The sequence below is a fragment of the Centropristis striata genome, chromosome 10 (assembly GCF_030273125.1).
Source record: "Centropristis striata isolate RG_2023a ecotype Rhode Island chromosome 10, C.striata_1.0, whole genome shotgun sequence".
In the NCBI taxonomy this organism is placed as follows: Eukaryota; Metazoa; Chordata; class Actinopteri; order Perciformes; family Serranidae; genus Centropristis; species Centropristis striata.
In genome coordinates, this window is record NC_081526.1 from 32135136 (window position 1) to 32162314 (window position 27179).

The 27179-nt window shown below is 38.9% G+C and overlaps 1 protein-coding gene across 1 annotated transcript in view; it reads left to right on the top strand.

Annotated features, from left to right (window-relative positions):
* igfbp2b (insulin-like growth factor binding protein 2b) overlaps positions 1-27179 on the top strand; it is a 151078-nt gene that overhangs the window by 3552 nt on the left and 120347 nt on the right. The window contains exons 2-4 of the mRNA XM_059342590.1: positions 8392-8540; positions 13003-13143; positions 19562-19742. Of these exons, the coding sequence (XP_059198573.1) occupies positions 8392-8540; positions 13003-13143; positions 19562-19720 (449 nt within the window). The 3' untranslated portion in view covers positions 19721-19742. The remainder of the gene's footprint in view (positions 1-8391; positions 8541-13002; positions 13144-19561; positions 19743-27179) is intronic.

Consider the following 27179-nt stretch of genomic DNA (forward strand, 5'->3'; position numbering starts at 1 on the left):
AGTGCAAACAAGCAGTATCCCTCCGATGAACCCATAACATGTCTGTAACCCACATATCCTCAAAGCTCTCCTATTGGGAGTGTCTTACTTTGAAAGGATGTTGTTCATTCACTTGAGGGAACAGTTTTAATACACATTTAACTTACAAGCAGACATGCTGTAAATATGGAAAACACAGCACAGACTTGTGATGGAATGGTGTTGGGAAAGTTGGAGATCTCTATGGTAACAGGTGCAACCCAATTTCTCAAGCTTGTTTTGTATATATTCATGTATCTTGGGTCAACTCTGAGGAATGTATTTGATAAGTTATTGGACTGAAATGTTTCAGACAATAAAGCAGAGGGTTTTTTTCCCTGCAGTTGTTTTTAAGACCTGAGAGAGGGTAGTAAAAACAAACCCACACCGGTCCCTGTAACTTCCGCTAAGGACTCCACTGTGATTTACCATCTTTGGTGTTCGAACCAGTTAGAACACATACAGAAAAAGCTGAAAATTAGCATCAGATCAGACTGCAGCTTGCCCTCAGTTCACTGTGTTATGCTTGGCTTTTCAAGCATGAGCAACTGCTGGCTATCAGCTGTCAACATCTGTCTTCTTTGTCCCCATTAAAATGCACATTTGGGGTCATTTCCTGGTGTTGCTTGAGATTACATTCTCACTCATAAATAACTGATCACTCAAAGGGGAAAAGAAACTTGTATTTAAATGCATTTTGTTGTGGTTACTTGGTGTGATACTGAGTTCAGATGGCCTACATAGACTAAACTGAAGTAGAACAGCATAATGGCCTGAGTAAACAGTCCAGAGTTCAAATGAAACACTCTGTTACACTTCATATCCCTGTACAATTCTGACATAACACTAATTTATAGCAACAACAGCTTTTGCAAATTTCCAAATTGCAGCTACAGCAACAGCCACATTAATGATTTATCCATGGTTTTAATCCTTCCAGTCTGAAAAGCATGTGATATTAAAAATGGCACATCATCTTCAGTGTTTCCATTTGAACTATTTTTGCAATGGGAGTTGACTTGGAAATGTTCTCTCAGTCATGGTCCACAAAGGTTTCAGTCCACTGATGAGTGTGTATGAGCTACAGTCCCCAAATCAATCAAGAATATTTTCCTGCCTTTTAAACATGGACAAAGAAAACAAATTCCATGGGCAGGTGTGGAGCATTAATCGGTGAGAAGGATGCATCATTACAGCTATTCAATATAAACCATTTCAACATGGACTGTACTGTTGAGCAAAACATACTCTTCATTTTAGTGCAACTCTGTTCATTTACCTGAATTGCCTAAATAATCAAAATTATTGTACTCAATGTCATTGGCCAAAAATAAATTCTATAAACTGTAAGTATTTGAGATATAACGGATAATTTCCATTCAAAGCCTGAGGTAGGTTCACTTTTGGTAAGGGAGTAGATTACAACTAACTTTAGCAGTCAAAAGATGGATAGTACTGGGCCTTGTTCAGACTGCCACCATTGGAATATTGGATTTCTACAGAAAATTAGCAAGCCACCTATTTTCATTGAATGCTCTCACTACTCCTTTGTGCATGGCACCACACCTCTCGCTGTGCAGTGATTAATATATTATTTATTAGACCACAAATAAGACAAGATTTAGCTAGCTAGCGTCCCTCCACACCGCTGGCAGAGTACTTTGCAGGAAGTGAGAGCGGACACAGCTCTGGAGACAAACAACTCGCTAGTTAGCTAGCTAGCTGGCTCGCGAAGTAAATTGTTAGTTGTCACCAGCCCACTGTTGATTTCCTTTTTTTGTGTAGCATTGAAACTTGGCAAAATTAGCTACTAGCTAGCGCCAAGTTGGAAAATTAGTTAACTACGTTGGTAATTCCAGCATACTTTGCTACACTGATTACAGCAAATGAACCAAAAAAGGTTGTCACTCATTTGGTGATAGCACAGATATTCCTAATAACATTAATGACGGCTGAGTTCTATTCAAGTGTCCCAGTAATCTGCGACAGTGGGCCATGAGGGACTAGGGCCTTCACACGGAAGCAACTGGGATTTAGCCATCATTCATTTAGTTATTTACCTGCGACTTTCTTATTGTGACATGTCAAAATTGTCTTTTAAAAAACCTTTTACTGCAGTGAAAGTGTAAAAAAAATATTGGAATATGAAATACACAATAGTTGAGGCAAAACCTTTACAAACATCATTGCGTTAACCCAGGGTTTAGGTGCTACATTGTTTCTTACTTGTGATAGGGCAATTACAATCACATGCTACTGTATGGCCTTTTCCTCAATTTCCTCACCACTATCTGATAATAGAAGGGCATGTGCGTATTATTTGCTGTCTTAACTACACAGACCACCTCTGCTGACAAACCCCCCCATCCAGCCAATAGAGAACCACTGTCCCAACAATCCTGTATTTCACTTTCCTTGCACATCTCTCTGTCTGCATCTCTCTCTTTGCTTTTCTCTTGTTGTCGGTGGTCTAAGACTGCCCTTGTTGCCCTCCAGGTGATCCTCTGCTGAGACATGCTTCTTCTCCCTCACTCACACTCTCAAGTCTTTAATTACTCTATGTAGATATGTGTGCACACAGTATGTGTGTCAGCAGGAAAGGTGAAGCCAGAAGAGATCACTTTGGGTGGGAGCTGCATGTTTGTGCCTGCAATTCTGAGAAAACTCTCCCTGTTAATGGGAAGCCCTCCCTCCTCCATGCCAATCTTAACATTTAACAGTTCATGTTGAAAAGCTTCATGTTGCATAATTGGATTTCAACATTAAAAAGCCATAATTTACTAACACAACACTCTAATTGAGTCTAATTTTAGCCATTTATGCTTTAATCAGTAGAGTGAAATTTAAATTTATACTACTGTCTTTTCCACAGTATACACAACATTAATTATTAGTTACATTAGATTAGGTTAACAAAAAATGATGAGCTAATGAATCACATCTTTCTCTACCTATGTGACTAAAAAGGTACTAAAGTATTTCACACTGTGCTACTTTGCTACTCTTATTAAACTTTTAATAATTGAGTTTTGTGAGCAGTTGTGGGCAGCACAACGTCCTTAAACCCATACGATTTGTAGATTGTTTGTTTCAACTCTTCAATACGACCCACAAGAGCTTTTGCTAAATTAGTGCCCCTAACAGTGGTAGGAGATCAACACTATGTCGTACCTAAACGTAACAGTCACAACTCAAAGTTTCGTAACACATCTACTTAATTAGGTTTAGGAAAAAATCATGATTTGGACTAAAATAAGTGTGTTTGCTATGTTACTTAAGAAACATACTTACACAAGTTAACTTAAATCGTGTAGTTTACATAATGTAGGTTAAGTATGATATGTAAGTGACATAAGTTAACTTGAGTACATATGTTAAAGTAACTTTCACAACCCAAAGTTTAGTCAGTTTAAATCTAAATCTGCTGCGGTTAAATCCTTCTAACGGTTTGTTTGGTTGCTTGTGAATGCTCCAATAGTACTCTGGTGCGCACCAAAACAACCGGTCTGAGACCACTTGTAGAGAGGGTCTCGGCCCGTTTCCAAACGAACCCTAGTGAGGTTCGATAGCACTGTGGAAATAATCTGACCCAATTAAAGGAAATTAACTAAACGCAGTGGATTGTGGGCTATCTGCGTGGGCATTTTGAGAGATGTACACAGTTTCACACTGATTTCACATTGGACAAGAACAACTAACTACTTGGTCAAATTCCTGTGTTTGTTTGACCCGTCCATCCACTCAGACCAGCTCCCTATGAAGACTTTGTCGCTCTTTGTACAGCATCAACCCACTTGCTTCTTTGCTCCCACCTATGGTCACTAGAGGTCGCCTCAACAATAAATATGGGTCATTAAAAGCTAAGCTTTTTCAGTGGTCCATTTCCAATTGCTTGGAGTCACTTTTATGGCTATCTGAAACTGGTGAGATTGAACCAAAACAGTAAACTTGTGGGCCAAACCAAAGTAATGGACTAAAAAAACTAAAATCTCTTGCAGAGCACAACTGCAGAGTTGGGTGACAATTCTCTGTTGTTTTGTCACTTAAGATGACCATTTTCCATTGAAAAAAAGTGCAGGAAAAGGACTGATGTCTATTGGTTGCGGGTTTGTTGTCATTATTTGTATGAATTTGTCACAGATTCCAAGACGAGGAGCCACATGTAACAAAATACAGAACAGAAACTATATAACACAGACATAAAGAATAAAACATATATGCAATATAGACTGCTACTATGCTATGCACAATCACTTGACATTTTATGTTCATCTACACAATGAGCACTTATGTTGATAGTAAAAGCATGCATTTTGTAAGAGAAAACCACCTTGACCTTAGAGTGCACTTATTGTCTTTTAAGTCTGAAAAACACTGTAGGAGCTCCAATTGGCAACAGTTTCCCCTTAAAACTACAAAGGCAACTTCATTTGGTTTGGATGACACACAGGCAAAGACACACGGCCACATGGACGCATAGCAACATCAAGAGTTGAAAGAACTAGCTAACCGTAAAAGGTTTGAAAGGGATCTCTGGCTCGGCAAAACCTTCTTCATTATTCAATTGCTTTTTGTCCATTTGCCAGCTGTAGAGTGTTTGAAGTGGCCAAGCCTTAAGAGGAACCATTTACACTGACAATGGTTTGAAGTACTGTAAGGCCACTTTCTAGGCTGTGGAAGCATAGTGAAGTTTTTGAGACATAGCTTCACTGTATACAATAACAGGGCAAATACATTAATGCTAAGCAACTCTGGAAAGACATTACTCATTCTGTGCTATGAGTGACCTGTGAAAGCATTGCTTAAAGGCAATACCCAAAGCCAACACTCCCAACAGCTTGAGACAGGTAGTTTCTATGGCACTGAAGACAAAATCAACAACACACTATTTAGATGACAGCTGTTGGCTAAAGACGTGTTTTGGGTTTTTTTCCTACCTGGAACATGCTGTCATGAGTTCCTATAGGCGACTATAGAAAACAAGATCTTAAACATTTTAACATTCTTTAAACATTTCAACTCTGCTGAGTGTCAGTGTAGTGTGCAACTACCAAAAGGAAACACATATTTAGAGCAACAGACTTAAATTAAACCATTAAATCAAGCTCTTTCATGAATATATTTAATGTGTTCTGCAGAAGCTCTCACTACATGTGAGTAATTCTTCCACTGTTTATGAATATTAACTTGGACTGAAATTCTAAGCTTGTGTGCTCAGCTGGAGGTTGGAATTTATGACTTACACACTGCAGTGAATATAATTTGACTTCTTCAAATGTTAAAGTCTTGTTTGTGGCTGCACAGTTTTAACAGTTTGGCTATGGGAAGTGTTGCCTTTCTAATTGGATTATCAGATATGAAATATTTCCCTGTTTGACTTGAGTCACATAAACAGCATAGACTGTGTAAAAGAAGTGGATATAACTACAGTGACGTAGTCCATTGATTTGTGTTCTGTGGTTTGTAGACTCTGGTTTGGCATTCTGGCCATCACCATATTGGTTTTTTGGAACCTCAGCATGCACATAATTGATATAGATGCTGGGAGGACATTATTTTATAAGCTAGCGTTTGTTGCCTGCCTTTGTTGGCAAGGCATATCTGTAATTCAAAATGAACAGCCATCTCCTCAGAGTGGCTTTAAGCACAACCAAACGCTGACTAAAATGCTCAAAATAACTTTCATGAAAACACACTGTGAAAGTTCTAGGACGAAAGCACAGAGTGTGCCATGGTTGTTACTTATCAATCACAAGGAAGCCATGCCCTAAAGCATACCCTGCTTTACTGTCCATTTGATTCTAAATGGGACCATCATTTACAAAATGAACATTGTGCTCTATTGGAGACAACTTAAAACCACTATTTGAGATGATAAAAATCATTATAAAAATATTTACTGAGGAAGTTAATCAAGTCAGAAGTAGGGTGATTTTCTCATAGACTTCCATACAATCATACTTCTTTTTGCAGCCAGTGAACTTACCACCTGCTGGCAATTAGAAACAACTGAAGTTTGTGGCCCCTTTCGTTTTTCTGACGTGGAGGTTATGGCTTGATAGAAACATACGAAGGAACAAAGCTCTTATAGTCTATGGAAAATGTTGGCACAAAGGTGGGCAATATTGCCTCAATCTACCACTTAAATACAGAGTGACATATTTTGTCAAATATTGGATGTATTTTCATGAAATTTGGCACAAACATTCTTGGTCCAAAGAGGATGAACCGTACCAACTTTGATTATTGTCTGACTTTTAGTGTAATCCTGACAACAAATCAATGCATTGTGCATTGCCATGACATTGGTAGAGACGATCAATCCTGAGGGTGCTTTCACACTTTTAGTTTGGTTCATTCGGGTTTAATTGATGGATTTCAAGCCGAAAGTAACCACACTGACGGGGACACACCTGGACTTGTTTAGGGTAGGTTTCTACATATAAGGAATTTGCTTTGATGTTTTGGTGCAGATCCAAGAAACATAAACAGAGAACACATAACAATAAAAGCTCAGGCTAACAACTTTGGTCATCCATTGACTTTACATATAGTTTCACCAATAACCGCCCGTAATTTTACATCTGGCATCTCGAGTGTGCACCGAAATGTATGTGCACACGCACAGAAACATTTCAGAAGGTGTCATAGCATGTGCAATGAGCTCTGAAGATTCACTGGGGGGCCTTTCCCTCTCGGGCGTGATTTACAACCTTAGAGATCTGCTTCTGTTTTTATAGCGCTAATTACAGACACACACACACACACACACACACACACACACACACACACACACAGCCTCTGGCAGGTAGATTAGGTAGCCAAAAAAAATCCTTACTCAGCATGAAAAGCCTTGATCACATGTGCTTCCTCACTTGTCTGGATTCACCACCAATGACTAGGCGGTGAACCAGCTCTTTAATTCAGGTGTTGCTTTCCTGTTAAAATGTGTCAGACAATCTCAGATCATTATGTCTGTGATGACTATGACTACGCTGATAAATGTCTATACTGTGCTGTGTTTATTTGTTTTACAGCCACAGTCATTTAGGTCTTGCATTCTGTAATAATTTGCAAACATATGTCTGTTCTAAATTACCTTGTTAGCTTGTTGTTTGTGTTGTGTCTCTTCTGTCTCCAACAAATGATGAACATACTTTGGTATAACATCAGCAAGAAACACACACACACACATCAACTTGCTCAGAGGAAACCTGTGCAAACTGTGTCACAGGCCCAGCATTATAAACCTCAGTGTGCTGGATGTAGCACTTTGCTGTTTCACAGAAAAGATCTTAGCAGGCCTGTTCAAACTGTCGCCATAGTAATTACAGCCATTGCAACGCCTGGCTGTCCAGTATAGAATTAGTGACATGAGGTATGAGGGACACAGGATGCCTGGAGGACACAGAATGACTTTGTCTTCTAATTCCAGGATTAAGATGACTTGTAAGGGCCTGTTATTAGAAATGCTGTCTTTAATAGCAGCTTGTGATTAAAGAATAGATACATGTAGATATATGTGTGAGAATGTTAGAAAGCAGCAGAGATGGTGTGGCAGTTTTGTGTGTGTGTGTAACATCTGTCCATTAACTACATAGCTTAAAGACAGGACGTTTTCATGCTTAGAACTGACTCAGTAGACACTTTTCTAAGAACCTAGTGTTATTAATGTTCAACATAATAACCATGTTTCCGTTAAAGTTGAAGTAAACTTCGAAATTCTGAAATGTAGTATTAAAGAAAATGAGAAATCTGAATGTTTCTGCCAATTGGTTTACAGCGGATAAACAAAGCTGCATACACATACTTTCATCAGAAGATGGCAGTGTAATGCATTTGTGGAGGCTAATCTGTCAGTAAACAGTAGAAGAAGAAGAGATTGCGCAAGTGTGAAAAAACAAACAAAAAAGGGGTTGCTTAGAGTCAATGGAGAGACGTCTTCAGGAATTAGATTTAATTGGGAAACTTATAATTTTTGTTTTATGTCAGCTCGTCATGTGAGTTAAATGTTCGCTTTGTCAGAATTTATTCAAAAAAAGTGTTTCCATCTCCGGTTTAGCGCATTAATTTTTTTCGAAAAAGACCATGGGTTAAGGTTAAAATAACCCTAAACCATGACCCATAATTACACCTATGAACAGTAGATGAGAACCTGGATTGTTATAGTATTTTAAAACCATAAAGTATATGCCAAGAGGTCGAATTAGCTTTGAGGTGAAGTCTGATTTCAAAAGGGCCTTGGCTGATACACATAGGCTACATACATACATACATACATACATACATACATACATACATACATACGTACATATGTACAGATAATGTGTTAATGATGTTAATGTTTTTATGTGTGTGTTTATTTGACTGTAGAGGTACATGGGACTGAGAATCCATTCACCAAAAGACCTTTAGATGCCTGGTTTTGGCAGGAGGCGGCCAGGAAACAACACATCAATGAGCGCAATGCCAAGATGAAGAAGAATCAACTAGAGGACCCTCGAACCCAGAAAGTGCTGCAGGTCAGATTGAAAACTATTCTTGTGTTACGATTCAGGTTTTACTTCCTCACAACTTGTTACTTACTAAATCAAAGTTTTAAAGCAGACAAAATACCCCTTTTGATGAAATGTTATTTTTACTATCATTTAGGCTGTTTTAAAACATTTTATTGGCAATAAACTGTAGAAGTCCCAAACGTTGTGATGCCCAAAATGAAGCTTTGTGAATTATTACTTTTATTTGTCAAAAAGGCTTAAGGAAAGGCAATTCAGTGTGAGAATGCCGAGAATGCCATCTGACAGGTTTAATGAATTAACCTGAAGAAAAATGTTCATGAAGCTTCATTTGGCTATCACTACCTGAGAGACAAGTGAGAAAAAGCATTTCTGGTGATCCATTTTCTAAATCTGATCTAAATTATTTTATCTCCTGTGTTTATGACATAAGAGCAGGTGATTTTTTTGTCAGGTTAATCTTTTTTAGTTCATAAAAAAAAAGTGAAACAGCTGGGGAAAAAGTTACAAGAGGTTGAACAGGAACATAAAGTAAGCTGTATATTATATATAAATACAAAGTATATTTGAAAAGTAACTTAGAAAAATTATCCTGGCAAAACTTTTTTTCACTCTGCAAATTTTCTTCCCCCACCTGATTAAAAGATTTAAAACAGAAAATTAAGGAACTTAAAAAGACTTTCCTGACAAGACCTTCCCTTAAGTCATAACGACAGAAGAGGAAACAAATTAAGATCAAACATAAAAATAGATTTTTAAAAAGAGATCAGAATTTGTTTTCCTCACTTGCCTCTAGGGGCTTCAAGCCACTCTATTTATTTGTCTCAAACATCAACAATGATCAGCTAAATCTGTTACGCAGCACAAGTACCTTTTGGTAAAATTGATATTTGTATGGAAATCTAACTGACACAAGGAAGTGGATCTTGTTAGTGATTATAAATCTTACACACAAGGACAGATACTGAATAAAAGTTAACATTTTAATTAGTATGGTGTGATTATGCATGAAACTAAGGCCCTCTTTTCCCCCTTAAAAATAGTTTCTTTTTCAGTATTGAGTGTGCAGTCTCGTGTCTTGTGTGGCACAGTGCAGTGAAATGTCTGCCTATCAAAAGCAACCAGTGACAAACTGTCAACAATGTGCTGTGTGAGCAGCATTGTCTGGTACAGTAGTGCCCTCCTCTGGGCACTCCTCGACTCAGACAAACATACACACATGCACACACACTTTTTTTTAACCAATGACATCACCTGATCTAACATTAATCCCCTTGTGGTTTCCCTAACATTAACCATCAACAACCACACAACTCTAACTCTAACCCTCACTTTAACCAAAAAAAAAAAAAAGTTTTCAGTCTAAACTTTTTGAAGCAAATTTTTGCTCCAATATAGAAGATGAGTCCCTATAACATAACAGATTTTTGTCCCAACAACATGACTAATTCAGGCACACATTTCTGTACGCATGAAGTAACAAGAAGAAACACAAACTGCATTAGGAAAAAGATTGTCTTAGCTCCAATAATTGCCCATAATGAGCATCTTCCTGAAGAAAAGTGATATTGTTTTGCCCTTCACAGTGGAATGTGTGTCGGCAGTTTAATGCAGTCTAGAGATTACAACACCCTGTCCCCCATTCTTTAACAATCACTCAACATTTACAGTTTCCAACGCAGCGGCAGAAAAATAAAAACAGTTCCTAGAAACCCCTTAATGGGCTGGCGTACAAACACAGATATTCTTCCCATGTCATGCAAATGAGCTTGGGCCCTGGGGGCTACGCATGTGGAGGCCCATATACAATATGTCTCCACGTGGTAAACACATATGCGCATTTGCTCATTATCTCCCTCACTTAACTTACTCGCTTGCAGAAAATCACAACAAACTATAAGTGGATGGTACAAAACAATTGTTGAGATCATTAGAAGCAACAAAAGAGAGAATGCAGTAAAAGGAGTGGTGCAGCTGGGCAGGGGGAGGAACTTCAGACAGCTGGTGTCAAGCATGGATGCACTTCGTTGTGTTGTTCATGTGAGGTCAAATTCTGTACAAAACATACATGCTTCACTGTCAGCTGGAGTCATGTCACATTTGTTAACTCTGTTACTGGAATATAAATACATTTCTGGTTGTTTTTTAATTCTGCGCTTAATACAGAAAAAAAAAGTGTAACTAAACTAAACCCATGAATTCTATTTTCAACTTTGTTCAACTTATTTTCAGGGTAATAAAATGAAATGACTTCAAAAAAAGAGTTTAATCTGTCATTGAAAACAAAAAACGAGGGGTAATACCACCAATTATTCATATCCAAGTCGAAACACCATTTTACACCAAGCATGGATTAACTGGCATGAAAATGTATAAAAAGATATTTTTTGGGGCAAGACCAAAGAGGTTGTAGACAGAAGCAGCTAAGAAGAGCAAAGGAGGGGGTGACCGAGCAAGAGGCCGCCGGACAATCTCATACCGGCTTTTGTTGTGTGGCGCAAAAAAATGCAACTGCAATTTGCTTGCAGATTTTCCGCATTTTTGTATCACAGCTTTTAGGGAGTATTCTGCTTATGTGAATAAACTGTTCGTTTGTTGACTGTATTGCTTAAATCTTTAATTATGCATTTCAAAATAAGACAAGCAGCAAATAATAAAGAGGGCTCATAACTGATGGCAGTGAGTGCATGACAATCTCTCGGTCAGTGCAGTCCAATTGGGTTCAATTTCTATCAATTGTATAGAGGTCTATGAGAAAATGACCCTACTCCTCACTTGGCTTATTGCCTCAGTTAACATTTTCCTAATGAGTTTATCGTCTCAATCCCTAATTTTAAATCTTCTTTTATACAGCATGTTTTTTTTTTGTTTTGTTTTTTAAATTAAGATTAAGATTACTTACTTTATTAATTCCACAATGGGGAAATTCAACCCCTGCATATAACCCATCCTGGGTTTTTTTACACACAAGTGAACACACCATGCTTAGGAGCAGTGGGCAGCATATTTCTGCGCCCGGGGAGCTGCGTTGGGGGGGTAAGGTGCCTTGCTCAAGGGCAGTTCAGTCCTTGACCTGTCAGTCCTGGGTTTTGGCAGCCCTCCGGTTACAAGCGAAATTCATAACCTCTAGGCCACGGACTGCCCAAAAATCCCTAACAAGCATCGTTCAGGTTAGAATCAGAATCAGAAAACTTGATTGTTTGTCATGACAGAAAATCATCTCAGACGTGGCTCACATACAACAATATACAGTGCAAAAAGCAAGCTCGGACAATAGACATACAACATAAAAAAATTACAATTTACCATATGTGCAAATCAGGAAAGTGTCTATGTGTGTGTGGGGGTCATCAACCCAGCATGTCAACTAGTTGCACCTGGGAATAGTGCTGCTTGTCCTGTTGTCTAAGGTAAGCAATTTAGCTGGCGAACTCAGCAGTTTAAAATGATGGAAACGCTGTTTGGTTTAGGAGAAAAGTGGTTTTATGGAAAAAGGAATAAACTCTTTCTTAATCCGACCTTGATCACAAATTCTACGACAAGTTCATGGGCGAAGAGCGCACGTACGATTAAACACTTTCAACAAGGTTGATCCACCCACACTCAGCCACCGAACCACTGAATCCCCTGCTTTAATATATAAGTGCAGCAGTGAAGCAGCTGTCAAACTGGAGGGTGCATGTACTGAGGTGTGGGTTTGTGTCTTCATTATAAAAGAGAGAGAAGGAATCAAAGGCTGTTTGGGAAAGTGTGAAAGAGAGAGCCGAGGAAAAAAAAAAAAAGAGTGCTTTTCATCCATATGTTCAGATGTCTGATAAGGTTCATGGCAGACTGCGCCTACTCCTGCCCTTCTCTCTCATCCTCAGCCAACTAATCATAAGACTGGACCCCTTTGATCCCACTGGCAGCCTGATACACTCTGGGCGTTACAGTAAAGTGTGTGTATGGGTGCATGTACACATAGATACTATACATGGTCTAGAAGTGTGTATGTGCACATCCATGCAACAGGAATAGCCTGCACTGTATTTATGTAGCTGTATGAACATGTGTCTGCACAGGTCTGTGTGTGTGTGTGTGTGTGTGTGTGTGTGTGTGTGTGTGTGTGGCCGCGGCCACCTGCTGAGTGGAGCAGTCTAGCCACTCATGTTCCACTCCACCAGACTCACATCAATAATATTGGCTGAACTTTCTGCTTGCCTAACTGCGCCTCGTAAAAATGTTAGCTATAAATGTGTGTATTTGTGACATTTTTACAAGACGCACAGAAGTATTTTATTTCTCCATTCTTTTTCTTGGACAGAGCACATTCCTTAGCCTCCAGCTTAAGTCAAACCTGTGCCTACTTTTTTTCTCGTCTCCGGGTGATTACTTGGAAGAAGTTTTTCTCGTATTTCTCTGCCTGCTTATAAATAGTTACTGTCATAGTATTTTTTATGAATAATGTTCTCCTCGCTCATCCTTTCAGAGCGCCTGTCAGCAGGAACTGGACAAGGTCTTAGAGGAGATCTCCAAAATGACCTCTGAGGATAACAGAGGCCCGCTGGAGAACCTGTACGGGCTCAAATTTCCAAACTGTGACAGACATGGACATTACAACCTCAAACAGGTGAGCTATAGACAGAGCAGTGGTCTCACATCACTCCAACTTACCTGAACACACACACACACACTTGTACTTCTATCTTTGTGAGGACCCTCATTGGAACAGTGAATTCCCTACAAAGGTTATAATAGTTTTGGATTTCTTGTTAGTTTTAGTTTTAATTTTGTTGTGAATTTTTTTTTTCAGTTTGCTAGAGTTTGCTAGTTTTAGTTTAGTATGTATTTTTTTGAAGTGCTTTAGTTTGTATTAGTTTTAGTTTTTTTGTAATGGGGTATTTGTTGGGTGGGAGGTTAAAAGAGGTCACAGTAAATTTTGCCTTTATTTCCTTTGTCTTATTCATCTTCATTATGTATGAAAAAAGTTGACAAAGACGAAAACGAAGGGCATTTTCACTATATTTTCAGTTACTTTTGTAACCACACAATACAGTTTCAGTCAATTATCATTATCATGTAACCTTTAACCCTTAAAACAAAGTCTGAAATCTCAAAAAAGCCTTTAAAGAAGTGAGGACCGGCCAAAATGTCCTCACTTTGCAAAAATGTCCTCACTCTGTTTGTTAAAAATGTGTTCCGGTCCTCACAATGTAGGAAATACAAGTACACACACACACACACACACACTGGTCAGAAAGAACATTGTGGCTGCTTGAATCCATAGTGACACACCTACATGTATTAATCTTCTTTACTTTATTGGTCTGAACATGGCAGCTTCATCATTGAAAAACATTTGAACACTTTAAATTAGGCTCTGAAGACACACTAACCCCATTTACACTTTGTATTAAAATGAGTCCACTCATCTGACCACTTGCCATCAATAACCACTCATTGAGGTACTCTGGGAAGCATTTGACTAAATATCTCTTGTTGTATATACTACATCCTGATGCATTCGGACAAAAACATGACAGCAAATACAAGATTCGGTGGTTGTAGCTCTATAATTGGCCCATTTTGAGGAATTGTTTTGCCCTATAAAAAAACGTGTGTTGGATTCCACTGACAGCCACAGACGTTCTAGTGTAAGAATCATTTTAAAACCTTCAAAAAAAACCTTCTGTCATGATTAAAAAGAAAATCAATAATGTTTTGAAATTTTTAACATTAACATTTGAAAAAGGGGGATGACCCTCCAACCAAGTTATTTACTATATATCGGGAGAGACTCCGGTAGTGGAATGAACTTCCAAACTCCATCCGAACTGCTGGGTCCCTATCAATCTTTAAGAAGAGACTAAAGACCTAGCTCTTTACTGAACTTCTTCACACTTGATCTACACAGATGAGAAAGATAAATGAATAAAATAAAAAAAACTGTTAGAAGTGACCGCTCGCACGACCTAAAAGCACTTATGTCCTAATGGACTCAAACTGGCTGACACTCTTGTGTTGTTTCTTGACTTCATCTTTGCTTTTGTTGTATTAACTCTCAAATGTACATCCCTTTGGATAAAACAGTCTGCTAAATGACATTATAATATATGTAATGACATATAATATCAAACCCCATATTCAGACCATTGGGAGACAAGATGTTGAGGAGATTTCACATTGAAAAAGTTGTTTTGCACAATTGTCACATCATTTAAATCCTCTATCTTTTTCTTAGTACCAGTCTGTCTTAGTGGACTTACATTATACAAAGCAATTTTACAATGAGCAGCTTCAGGACTGGTATGGTTCATATGATGTCATCAATTCTCAGCCTCTACGTACAAGCTTAAACAAAATTGTCCTTAAGCTTAAGTCTGATGAAAACTTCCCCAGAACCCCAGAACCCGAGGGTCCCAAATGCCCCATACTGATGCAGGCCTGAAGGTCATGCTTTTATCCCACATGTTGAGGCCCTGTCTTCAACAGTGTCCTTGTGTTTAAATCTAAGTTTTACGGGAGGAACCGTGCTAATGGGGGCCGAGCAGCTCATTTTTACCCCAGGGCGTCGTAGCTGGGGGTTAAGCACTTTTAGGTCTTCCTCTACTGAAGCTCCAGGATCCAGTCTGGCCTACATGTCAGAATGGATGTGCACACAAGCACTGTTCTGTTACCACCAACAACTGTAATAATCCATATTATGTTGTGTAAACAGTTCGAGGATCACAGTGCTTGTAGTTGCAGAATACCTGTATGCACGTAGAGTGTTGCACATAATGTGGAACCAAAGATCAAAGTCCATCAAGGTTAAGGGAAAGTGGTTAGGAAGACTCACACTAATTTTTTTTTTTGACTTTACAACTGCAGACGAGGACGGTGTATCATTGTTGCTTCACTGTTGTAGTGTATGTGAATGCAACTCAGTGAACAGAACATGCTAACACACATTTAGCAGCATTACCTGTATCCCTTTTCTACCAAGGCAGTTCCAGGGCCGGTTCGAAGGTGGTGCCTAATCTTGAACCAGTTCTTTGCTTTTCGACAGCCAAAGAACCGGCTCTCTGCAGGAAAATTGATTCCAGAGCAGCACCAACTCTCTGCTAGTTATGTCAGGGGCTGGGGGCGTGGTTATCTGACCGACAAGACCAACTAAAACACGCATCAATCATTTTAATTTTATTTGTTGAACTGCAATGTGATTGATACGGGCTAGCATTAGTTTACAAGATAGGCTAACATTAATATCTTACGTTCAGTGCTAATAAGAACGTAATCTCAGTCCATAGCATTGAAGACAAGCAGAACAAATGTGTTGTACCAGTCATGTTTGGATGCCAATGGAGGTTCGCAAAGCCAGGAGCAACATTTGTAAAGAGACGAATCTCGCATGGTTGTCATTACGCTTGTGAAGAGTGGAGACGTAATTATGTGGAAAAGCAAACAGGTTCTGAGACGGTTTGCAAGTTGAACCAATTGTGAACCAACACCAGCAAAAGAACCAGGTTCATTTTGGTCGAAAAGTTGTATAAGATGTGACAATCACCATATTCTCAATTCCATATCATGAGAAATGCATGAAATGCTGAACTTGCACCAAAGCATGACTCCTGAACCACCAAACCATGATGTCAGTGAAACATTACAACCATATTGATTAGTTACCACATATATAGCCAAAATTTATTTTTTTTATACATTTTTTTTTAAATATTTTTTTATTTATTTTCTATTAAATGAGACCCATTTAAAAAAAAATTAAACAGTGTGTCAGTAAAAAGTCGAGACAGTGACTTTTATAACCACCCTTCAGTGACAACAGAAAATAACTGCTTTCTATGGGTGGTAACTTTCAAGAATTTCACAAGAGTGGCCACACCCCAATCAGTGATGTCACAGCAGGTGTTTTCCATCTGCTGTTAAAGGCCAAACACCTGCTGTGACATCACATGTTGAGGTTTGGATCAGGATTGTGACATATTTGAGAGTTTGAGCCTGTAGAGAGCAGCAGCAGCAGTTTTCTGATCTGTGGGATTCACTGGAGACTTACTGTTTCATGGTCAACACAAGAGCAAGAAGAGATTCCAGTGGTTTCACATTCTGCTGGTGGTTGTTTTATTATCCTGTCTTGACTTTGATGATGGGAAAGGCTTCTGTTGTGATCAAGGCTGGTCTCAAGAACCGTTTGTAGTTATTCCTACCAAAAGCAATGCACTGGAATATGTAACTATTCTATTACTAGTTAATATTTTGTAACTATGGCAGGGTTGCCAAGTCCAGCAACTTTGGGCTTGTTTTCCTGTAAAGTGACATACAAATTCAACCCTGATTTCAGAAAAGTGGGGATATTGTCTAAATGTTTTTGGGACAAGCTGCTTCTTTTGGACTCGTTTCCATGGACATGGTTGCTCATTTTTCTCAGGAGATCTGGCAACAAGACACTCTTGGGTATAATGTGCTGAATTTGTACCTGGGGCAGTACCCTCCAAGGCACAGCTGTTGCAATCTTGACATTGGCTTGGGAACATACAGTGTATATACCTGTCGCACCGCCACCTCATTCAAATGATAAAGTGGTGGCACACCAAAAACTTTTACAAAGGGATCTTTACAAAGCCAGACAGGAAACAGGATAAGTGCAAAAAGTGTTATTTATTTACAAAAAAACTAACTCACACAAAAAGCACGAAATGAAACCAGGGATTCAGCATCCAACTAAATTAAACTGAGGCAAATTAAAATCAAACAAAAGAAAACTGCAGCCATTAAAGCAAGCTGCCATTTCCTATCCTCGCTCCTACACTTATACATTTCAGCCTCACCTAAATGGAACCTACCACCTGGTCAGGTAAGTATATGATGAGCTGAGCTGACTAAGCACAATTTAATACTTAATTTAAAACAATACAGGTTATCCACTAGATCAGTTACTGCTGACATTACTATACGTATATTTTTTATGGGCACACCTAACTAGAAGCAACCCAAATATTACATAAATGTCACCTACTGCAGAACTATCTTCCCTCTTGTCCTTCACATTGGAAGTGCCCAGCCCCTCCCTGCAGTGGCCCTAATCAGACAAAGCTGCATACACTCCATTTGATGAATCTGGTGAGCAGCTGAACTAACTCCACCCACTAAACCCATAAAGAACTACAGGCCTGTGTAATTTACACAAATCAATTTCAATCATTTCCAAATAAACTTAAACATTGTACTGACTAAGGTTTAAGCAGACACCATAACAATGAGAGAATTGACTGAGGTACCTTTTTAGCTCTCAAAAAGGTACATACCTTGAGGTCCAATAATTAGCCCTGTCGGGATAGGGATACAGTAGGAGTTCATTTCTGTCCAACCAAGGTACAATCTTCATGAATGTATTGATTGTAATGAATATCACCAAGGGCTCATTATTGGACATCAGCTAACTATGTGTACTTTTTGAGGCCCAAAAAGGTAACTTCAACTTCAGCACATTATTTCTGACAGTGTAAGGCTAACCCTTTTGATTTACCTAATGTTAACCAAAAGGTTTAGGTACACTGGGTGCCCAGGTGTTTAAAAGGTGTTTGTCACATGCCACCTTTAATACAAATATTATACAAAACAAAAATTTCAGTTAGAAACTTTAGAAACTAGAAATGAAAAAATGTTGTGTAATGAGTGAGTGTGTGTCAGTTTTAATTTGGTTCAAATGAATCACCACTTTTTCTCTCTTTGCCGCTTTTCCCTATTTACCTTTATAAAAATCCCTAACACACGGACTCATACAGTATCATTTTGTTCAATTCCCCCTTGGATTTCCCCTCTTCTCTTTCATACTCTGACTCACTCTCTCTCTCTCTCTGAAACACACACACACACACACACACACACACACACACACACACACACACACAAAACTCTCTTGTATCAGCCTGGCAAAATCACCCTGGCAAAAAGAATATAACCTCCCCCTCACTCCCACCTGCCACCACTCTCCACACAACTACCCCCTCTTTTTTTTCATAAACACACACCCTCCTCTTCCTTACACACACATCCATGCATGCACACATACACAAACACGTGCGTGTGGAGATGTTGTCATCATGAATGAGGCAACAGCTTCTGAGCTCAAGGTTACAAGGCAATAAAACTGTTTGGCGTACTTCATGGGAAGACTTTTGTTAAGCCGAGGAACGAACTGTGCTTCCGACCGGGGGATTGAATTTGAATTCTGCTCATCCATAGAAATCAGACAGAGGAGGACAAACAAGGTCACATATCCAGTGTTTTCTTACGAGGATAGTAGAGCAGAAAAGAAGATTTGAATAGGCGCCACAGTTTCCTAAAGCAGGGCTCTCAACCACTCAGCCAATTTTCATCACTGGTCACAAACAACAGCATTGTTTCGGACCGGAGTCCTCGGTTCCCAGGGAGGAACACTGTACCTCCTCAACACTCGGCTCCTTTTGGAGTTGTCCCTCCTTGTCGCGGGGTAATTACTGTAACTGTCACTTTTTTTGTTCTTTCTCATCGAAGGAAGAAAATGAAAAAATTCTTTTCTTTCCCCCCAGCTCTTCATTCATTTTGCCGCCCCCTCCGCGGCCGCCCCGCGTGCGCGGCGTAAACTCTGTCCACTTCAATTACGACCTCATTTCTGAGTGGAGGGGGGCTCTGCGGGGGGGCCGGTCTACTGGCATGCTGCTGTGTGTGTGTGTGTGTGTGTGTGTGTGTGTGTGTGTGTGTGTGTGAGTGTGAGTGTCTGTGATGGCATGTGTGGCTGTGGATGGGTTGTGGGTTGTGAGTAGGAGGCATGACCTGAGAATGGGCTGTTATTGGGTGAGTGGTGTCCCACCCAAACCATAGCCCTCACTCTCATCCAATGGCCCCCCGCCACCAGAAGATCCACAAATACACACACACACACACATCGCAAGCCACCGTACGCCATGCTTCATTAACGCACCCCCAACTTCCCACTGTGCATCTTTACCCCTCCCTCTTTTTTCCAGTGTTTTCCAACTTTTCTAGTTTGTGTTTTTCTTCCTTCTCTCCAGTGCAACATGTCCACCCATGGCCAGCGGGGAGAGTGCTGGTGTGTTAACCCCTTAACCGGGATCCAGATTCCAGAAACGCCTAAAGTCAGAGGGGATCCTAACTGTAACCAGTTTCAGGAGGAGCTCCGAGCGATGCCGACTGAGGCAACGTCTCCCTAGCACAGTCCAGCACAGCCTGGGAAAGATTTTTCCACCAATAGGGTTATTTTATCAACATGTAAAGCAATGACTATATTTGGACGCATTTTCTCTCATTCTTGATTTACACTGTGTTTAAGGTTAAAGTCTGATCTAAACTAACAAAAGAATATGTTGTCATGTTGTCAGCAAATGTCATGAAAAGACCAAAAGCTACAATGTGGCCTTCACTAGATGAGTTCTGACTTCCCTTAATTTGTCGAGGGAAACCAAGTCTGTGTATTCCTGCTAAAGATTTAAATCTCTTTTAGGTAAAAATATTTTTTGGTAATGTCCTGAAACAGCTGGTCACTGTAGTCATGAAATCTTTACTGAAACGGAAGTAAATAGTTGAATGGTCTAAAGTCCATGGTGCATGTCCAACTCTACGTTGGCTTGTTAAATCTGGGAGCAAGCTAAGGTCCAACAGCAAAGGGGGTGTATTTAGCCGCTCAATGTGCCTCATTGATGTGTTTTGGGTGTAACTTGACTCAAACAAATCACAGTGTCATCTCCCATTCCCTTTAAAAGACAGTGCCAGCACCTGGTGCATTGCTATTTAAATGGCAGGTGAGGGGTTTTCTGCTGAGAAGACAGCTGGTGTGCAAGTGAAAGGGCCATATCTCAGTCCTTTGACCCCTCAACTTATTGAACTGAGAGAGCAGAGAATACACATGTTATGAAATCACCTATAATGCGCCCCTTCAGAAGCAAGAAAATACTGCGCCATTGACTTTAGACCTGATTTTTTGTTGTTTGACCAAATTCGGTAAAATTCCAGGGCCAGAAAACCAAAACACTAGCTGAAAGGAGACTAAATGCTCTTTAAAACAGTAGAGTTGGGTGATAATCGTCTCTATAAACAACCACTGGCGCACTGTACACACTCATTTGATTCATTGTGAGCATAAAAATGATTCCTGGTAAATAGTGATTAGTGCAACTGTATTGTTAAACCTACTAAAGCTTTTATTTACATTCAAATAACTTATAGGCTAGCATAGTAACTGTTAAAAGTCAAAATTTCCATGTCAGGAAAGAAATAGCATTTGGGCTAATCACTAACTATCTAATCCACACTGTCAGTGTAACATAAACCAATAAACCAAAATGAATAAGGAGACATGAATTCCAGACATACTTTTATGTAATTTCATGGTATCTTAAAAAAAAGAAAGTCTGTGTGTGTTTGAATGCTCACATTGACACAGTGTTACTTATCCTTACCTGCCCCGCCAGATTTGATGCTATGTTAATTAACTTGTACTTAAAGTAGATTAGTGTATTTGAGCTGAGGTTAAAGACTTACAGGTGCTCTTTGAAATCCTTTAACATACCAAAGATATGTACGCACTATCTCATTGTGGTGCCAACACATTGTGTAACCTTGTTTTCCATGACTAAATACGTTGCAAGCAGGTAATTAAAAGTTTAATCACTGTCATACTTTTCACTGATGACATCTTGTAAAATTTCCCTGTTGATGCACAAACTTTGTTTCCTACACTGTTAGCTGTAAAACGGTTAATTCAATTTTGCTTTGACAGTCGTTTTTCTAGATGTAAAATCTGTAAGTGTTTCTACCAAACCAAACCACACCCATCAGTTTGGTTAGCTGCAGAGAGCTGTTGTTGTTGTTGTTGTTTTTGTCTGTCAGCAGATTTCCCATCAACACTTGTCAACTCCAAAAATGTGTCACGAAAGAAAAATGGCACTTTCGGTAATAATGCTGGGAACTGCTGTGCGGCTTCCCTATTCCTATCACTGCTATGGGGCAGACATGCTTGTGTGTGCGTGTCTGTGTGTGTGTGTGTGTGTGTGGGTGTGTGTGTGTGTGTGCATGAGTATGTGTGTGTGGACCCATGTGTTGCTGGGTTACTAATGAAGTGTTGACATGAGGAGGGATTAGGATGGGGGGGCTGACATTGACAAATGTGATACTAAGTGGCTAAAGGTGTCTATGAATAAACCAACCAACCCAAGTATATGCACACAGGCACACACGCACACAGACACACACACACACACGCACGCACGCACACACACACGCACACATTTGTGCTGCAGATCATGGTCTAAAGATGGGTAACCAACAGAGGGATGGAATGGTGTTATTAATGACAAATCTGGATATTGGGACCATTGTGACAATGTGTCTAACTGTGTGAAGTATTGTCTCAGTTTTACAGGCTGTTGTCTCATTTTTTCAGGCTGCCATCCATGGGCTGCAAGCAATCCACTGTAATTGTCCCTAAGACAGTCAAGCCCATCGTCATGATTGATGGATGACATGGAATGTTTTTATCTTATTTCAAAAATGTATCTGTAATCCATTACAGTCACTGTTACTGATTATTCAGCAGATGCAGCATAATCAGAACGTTGGGTTGTATTTTTTGTGATTCCTGCAGCGATTATGAAAGTATTTGCAACAGCTTGCATGTGACAAAGAAGGTTTCAAAACTACTGTTTTGTCAGCAGTTCTTTGTTATGTTAAGATGATTGCCAGATTCTCATGATGATTCTCGAAACGATTTTAAAAGGTGACTGAGTTCAAAAATAGTATTTCTTTTTTATGTAACTTTATACTTCTACTCCACTACATTTTGAGGTAATTTTTGTACTTTTTACTCCACTACATTTAGCCAACAGCTTTAGTTACTTTTTAGGTCGAGATTTAACATAAAACATGATCAATTTAAAGTGATTTTTTGTTTCAATACAGTATATTAAGTAGTTTAAAGGACAAAAAACTGCTTTCAGACATGAATCTATAACAATAAATCCGAAAACATATTACATATGTTACAACATATAAACACATTAGAATATATAAAAGAATCTGAGTGGATCCATTCTGCATAATGAGTATACTTTTGATACTTTAAGTACATTTTGATGCTGATACTTTTGTACTTTTACTTCAGTAAGTTTTGAATGCAGGACTTTTACTTGTAGTGGAGTCATTTCACAGTGTAGTATAAGTACCTTACTTCAGTAAAGGATGTGAATTCTGATTATAACATGTAAAATGTAATTATTAGAGTTCAGAAGTGTACTATGAGCTACATAAATTAGCCTAATGTACATATCAAACAAATTAATATGCATGTGAATGCATCTTTTAACGGTTTTCTTATTACTAGTAAAAAAAATTGAAAATTGGTAATTGGACTGCATTTGTTTTGTGCTTTTCTACAAGTAACCACTCAAAGCGCTTTTATACTAGAAATCAAAATTCACATTGGGGGCTGAGGCCAAAGTGCCACCTGTTCATCAGTAACTTAAAACATTCACAATTAGTCATTCATATACTGATGGAGCAATTTCTCTGGCGAAGTATAGCTTCAGGGGAGTAAAGTAGGGCACTGTATGACCTGTTACAAGTAGCATGAACACATGGTGAAACTAGCTAGCTAGCCAGCTAATTAGAAGAGGCCCAAGTAGTTAGCTTGCTAGCTAGCCATACATTAATGCAGCCGTTCCCAAACTTTTTCTGCTGGGCCCCACTTTTGTAAATAAAAAACTGTTAAGCCCCCCCCCCCCCCCCCCCCCCCCCACACACACACACACACACACACACACACACAAAAAGGGGGAGATTTCACTTAACCAAACCAACAGCGATGGTATTACACTTTTAGGATAGGCTTTCAGATAGGCTCATTATTTTTTACATTGAACATGTGGTTATCTATAGTCTATAGATGGATATAGTCTTATATAGATTGCAAGAAAAATACGACATTTAAATTCTAGCATTTTCAAGGATTTCAAGCACCCGTACGAGAGACCAATATGAGACCAAATCGGTAAACGTCCTCTTTTATATCTATATAACGTTATATATAACTTTATTGACGTGTTGCCGTGGATACGAATTGCTCTGCTTTTCTCCTGATGACGGCTCGCCTTCTCAGTGACCTGTCAATCAAAGCTAGAAATGCCCCAAATCATACGATTTTTTATCTTCTATTTTCTTCTAAATGGGGCCATTATTAGAACTATTGACATCAAATTGTCTTGAAGATCATTTTTAACTAGTGATTGAGACCATAGTGTTATCCTGAATTTTTTTTCGGTGGATTGAAGGCTTAAGGCACTTCCTGGTTGGCCTCCATGCTCAGACAAGGAGATTGCCGCCTGATCTATACTGCAAAGCCTCACCTCAGTGAGTCAGTTCCACTAGGTCGGCTTGTTAGCAAGTTAGCATGTTAGCACCATAAGATTTTTTTTTTTTTTTTTTACAGATAGGTACACATATAAATGGACACGGCTCTAAACATCCTGCTATGTTGATTTAAATGAGAATGTCTGTTCTATTCATTCAATTTCGATGAAGACTATTTAAAGTTGTAGTCTTTAGCAAAAATGTATTCTAAAGTTCAGTTGAAGCTAATATGAGGCTTCAGTAGTCTTGAGTTACCCAAATCATGAGGATATGTTCCCAATGTAAGGTCTTTTTAGTGCCAGACTCCCTCAGTGTTTCCATGGACAGTATTTCCCTGCTGAGCTGGCAGAGATACATTCTAGAAGTCACATGTAGGTTTGTTGCGAGGAAACAACACCAACAATAAACCTACACACTGGCAAACCAAAGATACTCACCACGATATAAAATGTTTTCAGGTGATGGAAGGAATGTTTGCATAGAACAAACGGTGTGGATTTGTCTCAATTAGGGAGGTAGCCTACTGATCCAAACCTCTTTAAATGTTCATAAAGTATGTGTGCACTGTATTTATGCAGTCTAATAAAAATGTGTGTAAATTGTCTTAATCAGTCTCTGTCAATATATAAATAATTAGTTATGATAGAATAAGCATTGACTAATTGAGATGTATGCAGTGGTGGAAAGTAACTAAGTACATTTATTCAAGTACTGTACAATTTTGAGGTATGTGCACTTTACTCGAGTATTTCCATTTTACTTTATACTTCTACTCCACTACATTTTGAGGCAACTACTCTACTTTTTACTTCACTACATTTAGCTGCCAGTATTAGTTAATTTTCAGTTTGTGATTTTTGTGAAAAGTTTAGACATTTTTTAAATGTAATCTTATAACAGTATATTAAGTAGGTAAATAAGCCCTGTCTTAACTAAATTAAAACACTGCTTACCTAAAAGCATCAATACAAATCTTATATTATAATTACAATATATAAAACAATCTGAGTGGGTTCATTCTGCATAACGAGTACTTTTACTTTTGATACTTTAAGTGAAGTAATGTCACAGTGTAGTATTAGTACTTTTACTGAAGTAAGGGATGTGAATACTTCTTCCACCACTGGATGTATGATAGTACAGGCAATAGTTAGAACATATGTAAAATATGTTAAACAGTCTGAGTACATTTCACGTAGGACTTTCAAAAGTTCACAAACAAAAGTCACCATTGATTTCCGATCAAATGATTCAAGACTTGGGTGTAAAGAAAGACTTCTTTGAAGTTCTGGCCAGAAGTGTATCATATGAGACCACTCCTGACTCGCTCTGGCCTTGTAACCTTATACATGTGCCAGGGTGCCAGTTAGCTGAGCACCAGTCCCAGAAACCCTCTTTCAACTACAGCTTTACAGCTTTGTTCACTTTTTGTGACACTCTTTTTTTCCCCTCTGATTTCTTTTTATTTTGTCTTATTAATGCTGAGTTTTTTGGCAGCAAGTTTGCTTTAAAAATTTGACAGCTTGGCTTGGTGTCACACATAGATCATGGGCGTCCTAGGGTTGTTCAGCACATTTAATGGTAGTTTGAAGCTGGCCTTTTCTGAAAACAAATCAAAACAAGTGTCTTTTGTTTTGGGTTTGATACATCAGGCACAATGGGCTGAGGAGGGTAGTTTAGCAGTGGGAATAAGAGTGGGGGGGGAGTATGTGTGTGCTTCCGTGATTGTGTCTGTGTGTGTATGTGTATGTGCAAAAGCACATGTGCGTGTATTGGCCTGGAGTGCCGAAGATCTGCCCTACTTTCAGGCTAGTATTTCTTTTGTTAGCATTCAACAACTTCCCTTGATATGTTGATGGTGGGTCTGCGTCTAAGACTCACGGAAGCTGTACTTGTTGAATGTTAACAAAATAATTGTTGTTTTATCTTTGTTAAAATGACATGGTGCTCCAATGTTAGCAGGAAGTATAACAGCAGACATTTATCTGTTAATTTGGACAAAGGAGCCAAGTTTTATGTTTCTGCTTCATAGAGTGATTAAAAAAAAACATCTATTCAAAAAAATTGCTTTTTAACAGAGGCCTGGAGGTAGAGTCCAATTGAGAATGTTGGGAATCTGTACAGATGTGGTTATGCACCTGCAATGTACAAAGGGGTCAAGAATATAAGAATAACTTAATGTCTTGAAGCTAAAATATGTTTATCTAGATCCATGGCACGATAGGAATAAAAAATCAGTCTCAAGGAAATACTAAAACTTTATTACAACTTGGGTAGGAGCTCTGATTATCGCTTCTCTCACACCCCTTTCCACCAAATTAGCTCTAATTCTTGAATCGGTTCCATTCAGGATTCCTGGAACCTTTGTGCTGTCTAACGAACCAGCCCGTGTTTTCACAAAGCCCCCAGGATGAGCGTTGGGCCTTGAAGCTGATTTGTTTTGTAGTGACAAATGATGGAATTACAACCTTATGTCTATCACATCCATTGTAGTGTCCAAATGGGGAAAGAATAATCATCGGGTCCGTCAAAATGATGCCATGGGGCCAAAAAGGTCTTTGTCCTATATACTTCCATGGGGAAAGAGATGTCTTTAAATCATCTGATACATTTTTTTAAATGTCAAAACCCTCGTTCCGCAATCACAACTTGAAGAAGAGATGTATCTAGAAGAAGGGTTAGGGTTCCCTAACAGGAAGTAGCCACTAGTTGCATTTGCTGTATGGTCCCCACAGTGTGGTAGATTCATGAAATATCCAGGTATTTTTATGCATGGAAGTTAAATTCATTCATTCATATGCCACTGAGCAACTTTCATAGAGATGAACAGGACCCTACCTTGAACAATGTATACAGTTCTCTTTAAACATCCATAATTTCCACCCGTTCTAAGCTTAATCATTGTACTCTAGGATGTGTCATCAGTATATCATTAAAAAGATTTTTCAGGTTTCACACCAACTTGTTTATGGTTAAAATATAAAATGGTTAAAATATTTGTTTGCGAAGTAGAAGGGAACACTTTCCATGTGGGTGGAAAATGGGTATCTGTTTACATGGTGTTTTGCCTACCAAATGAATCAGAGATCTGAGAGCACGGTGACATTGATAAAACAAATTGGAAGGTAGCAAGAACAATAGGGAACTGCTCACTGTTCGACATCCTTTTGGTCCAACGCAAACGTATAGCAACCTGGCTGCTCAGAAGTCAGAAAAAAAAACATGCTGGAGTCCAGTGAATGTGCTCCTTAAAAATAATTACGTTACAAA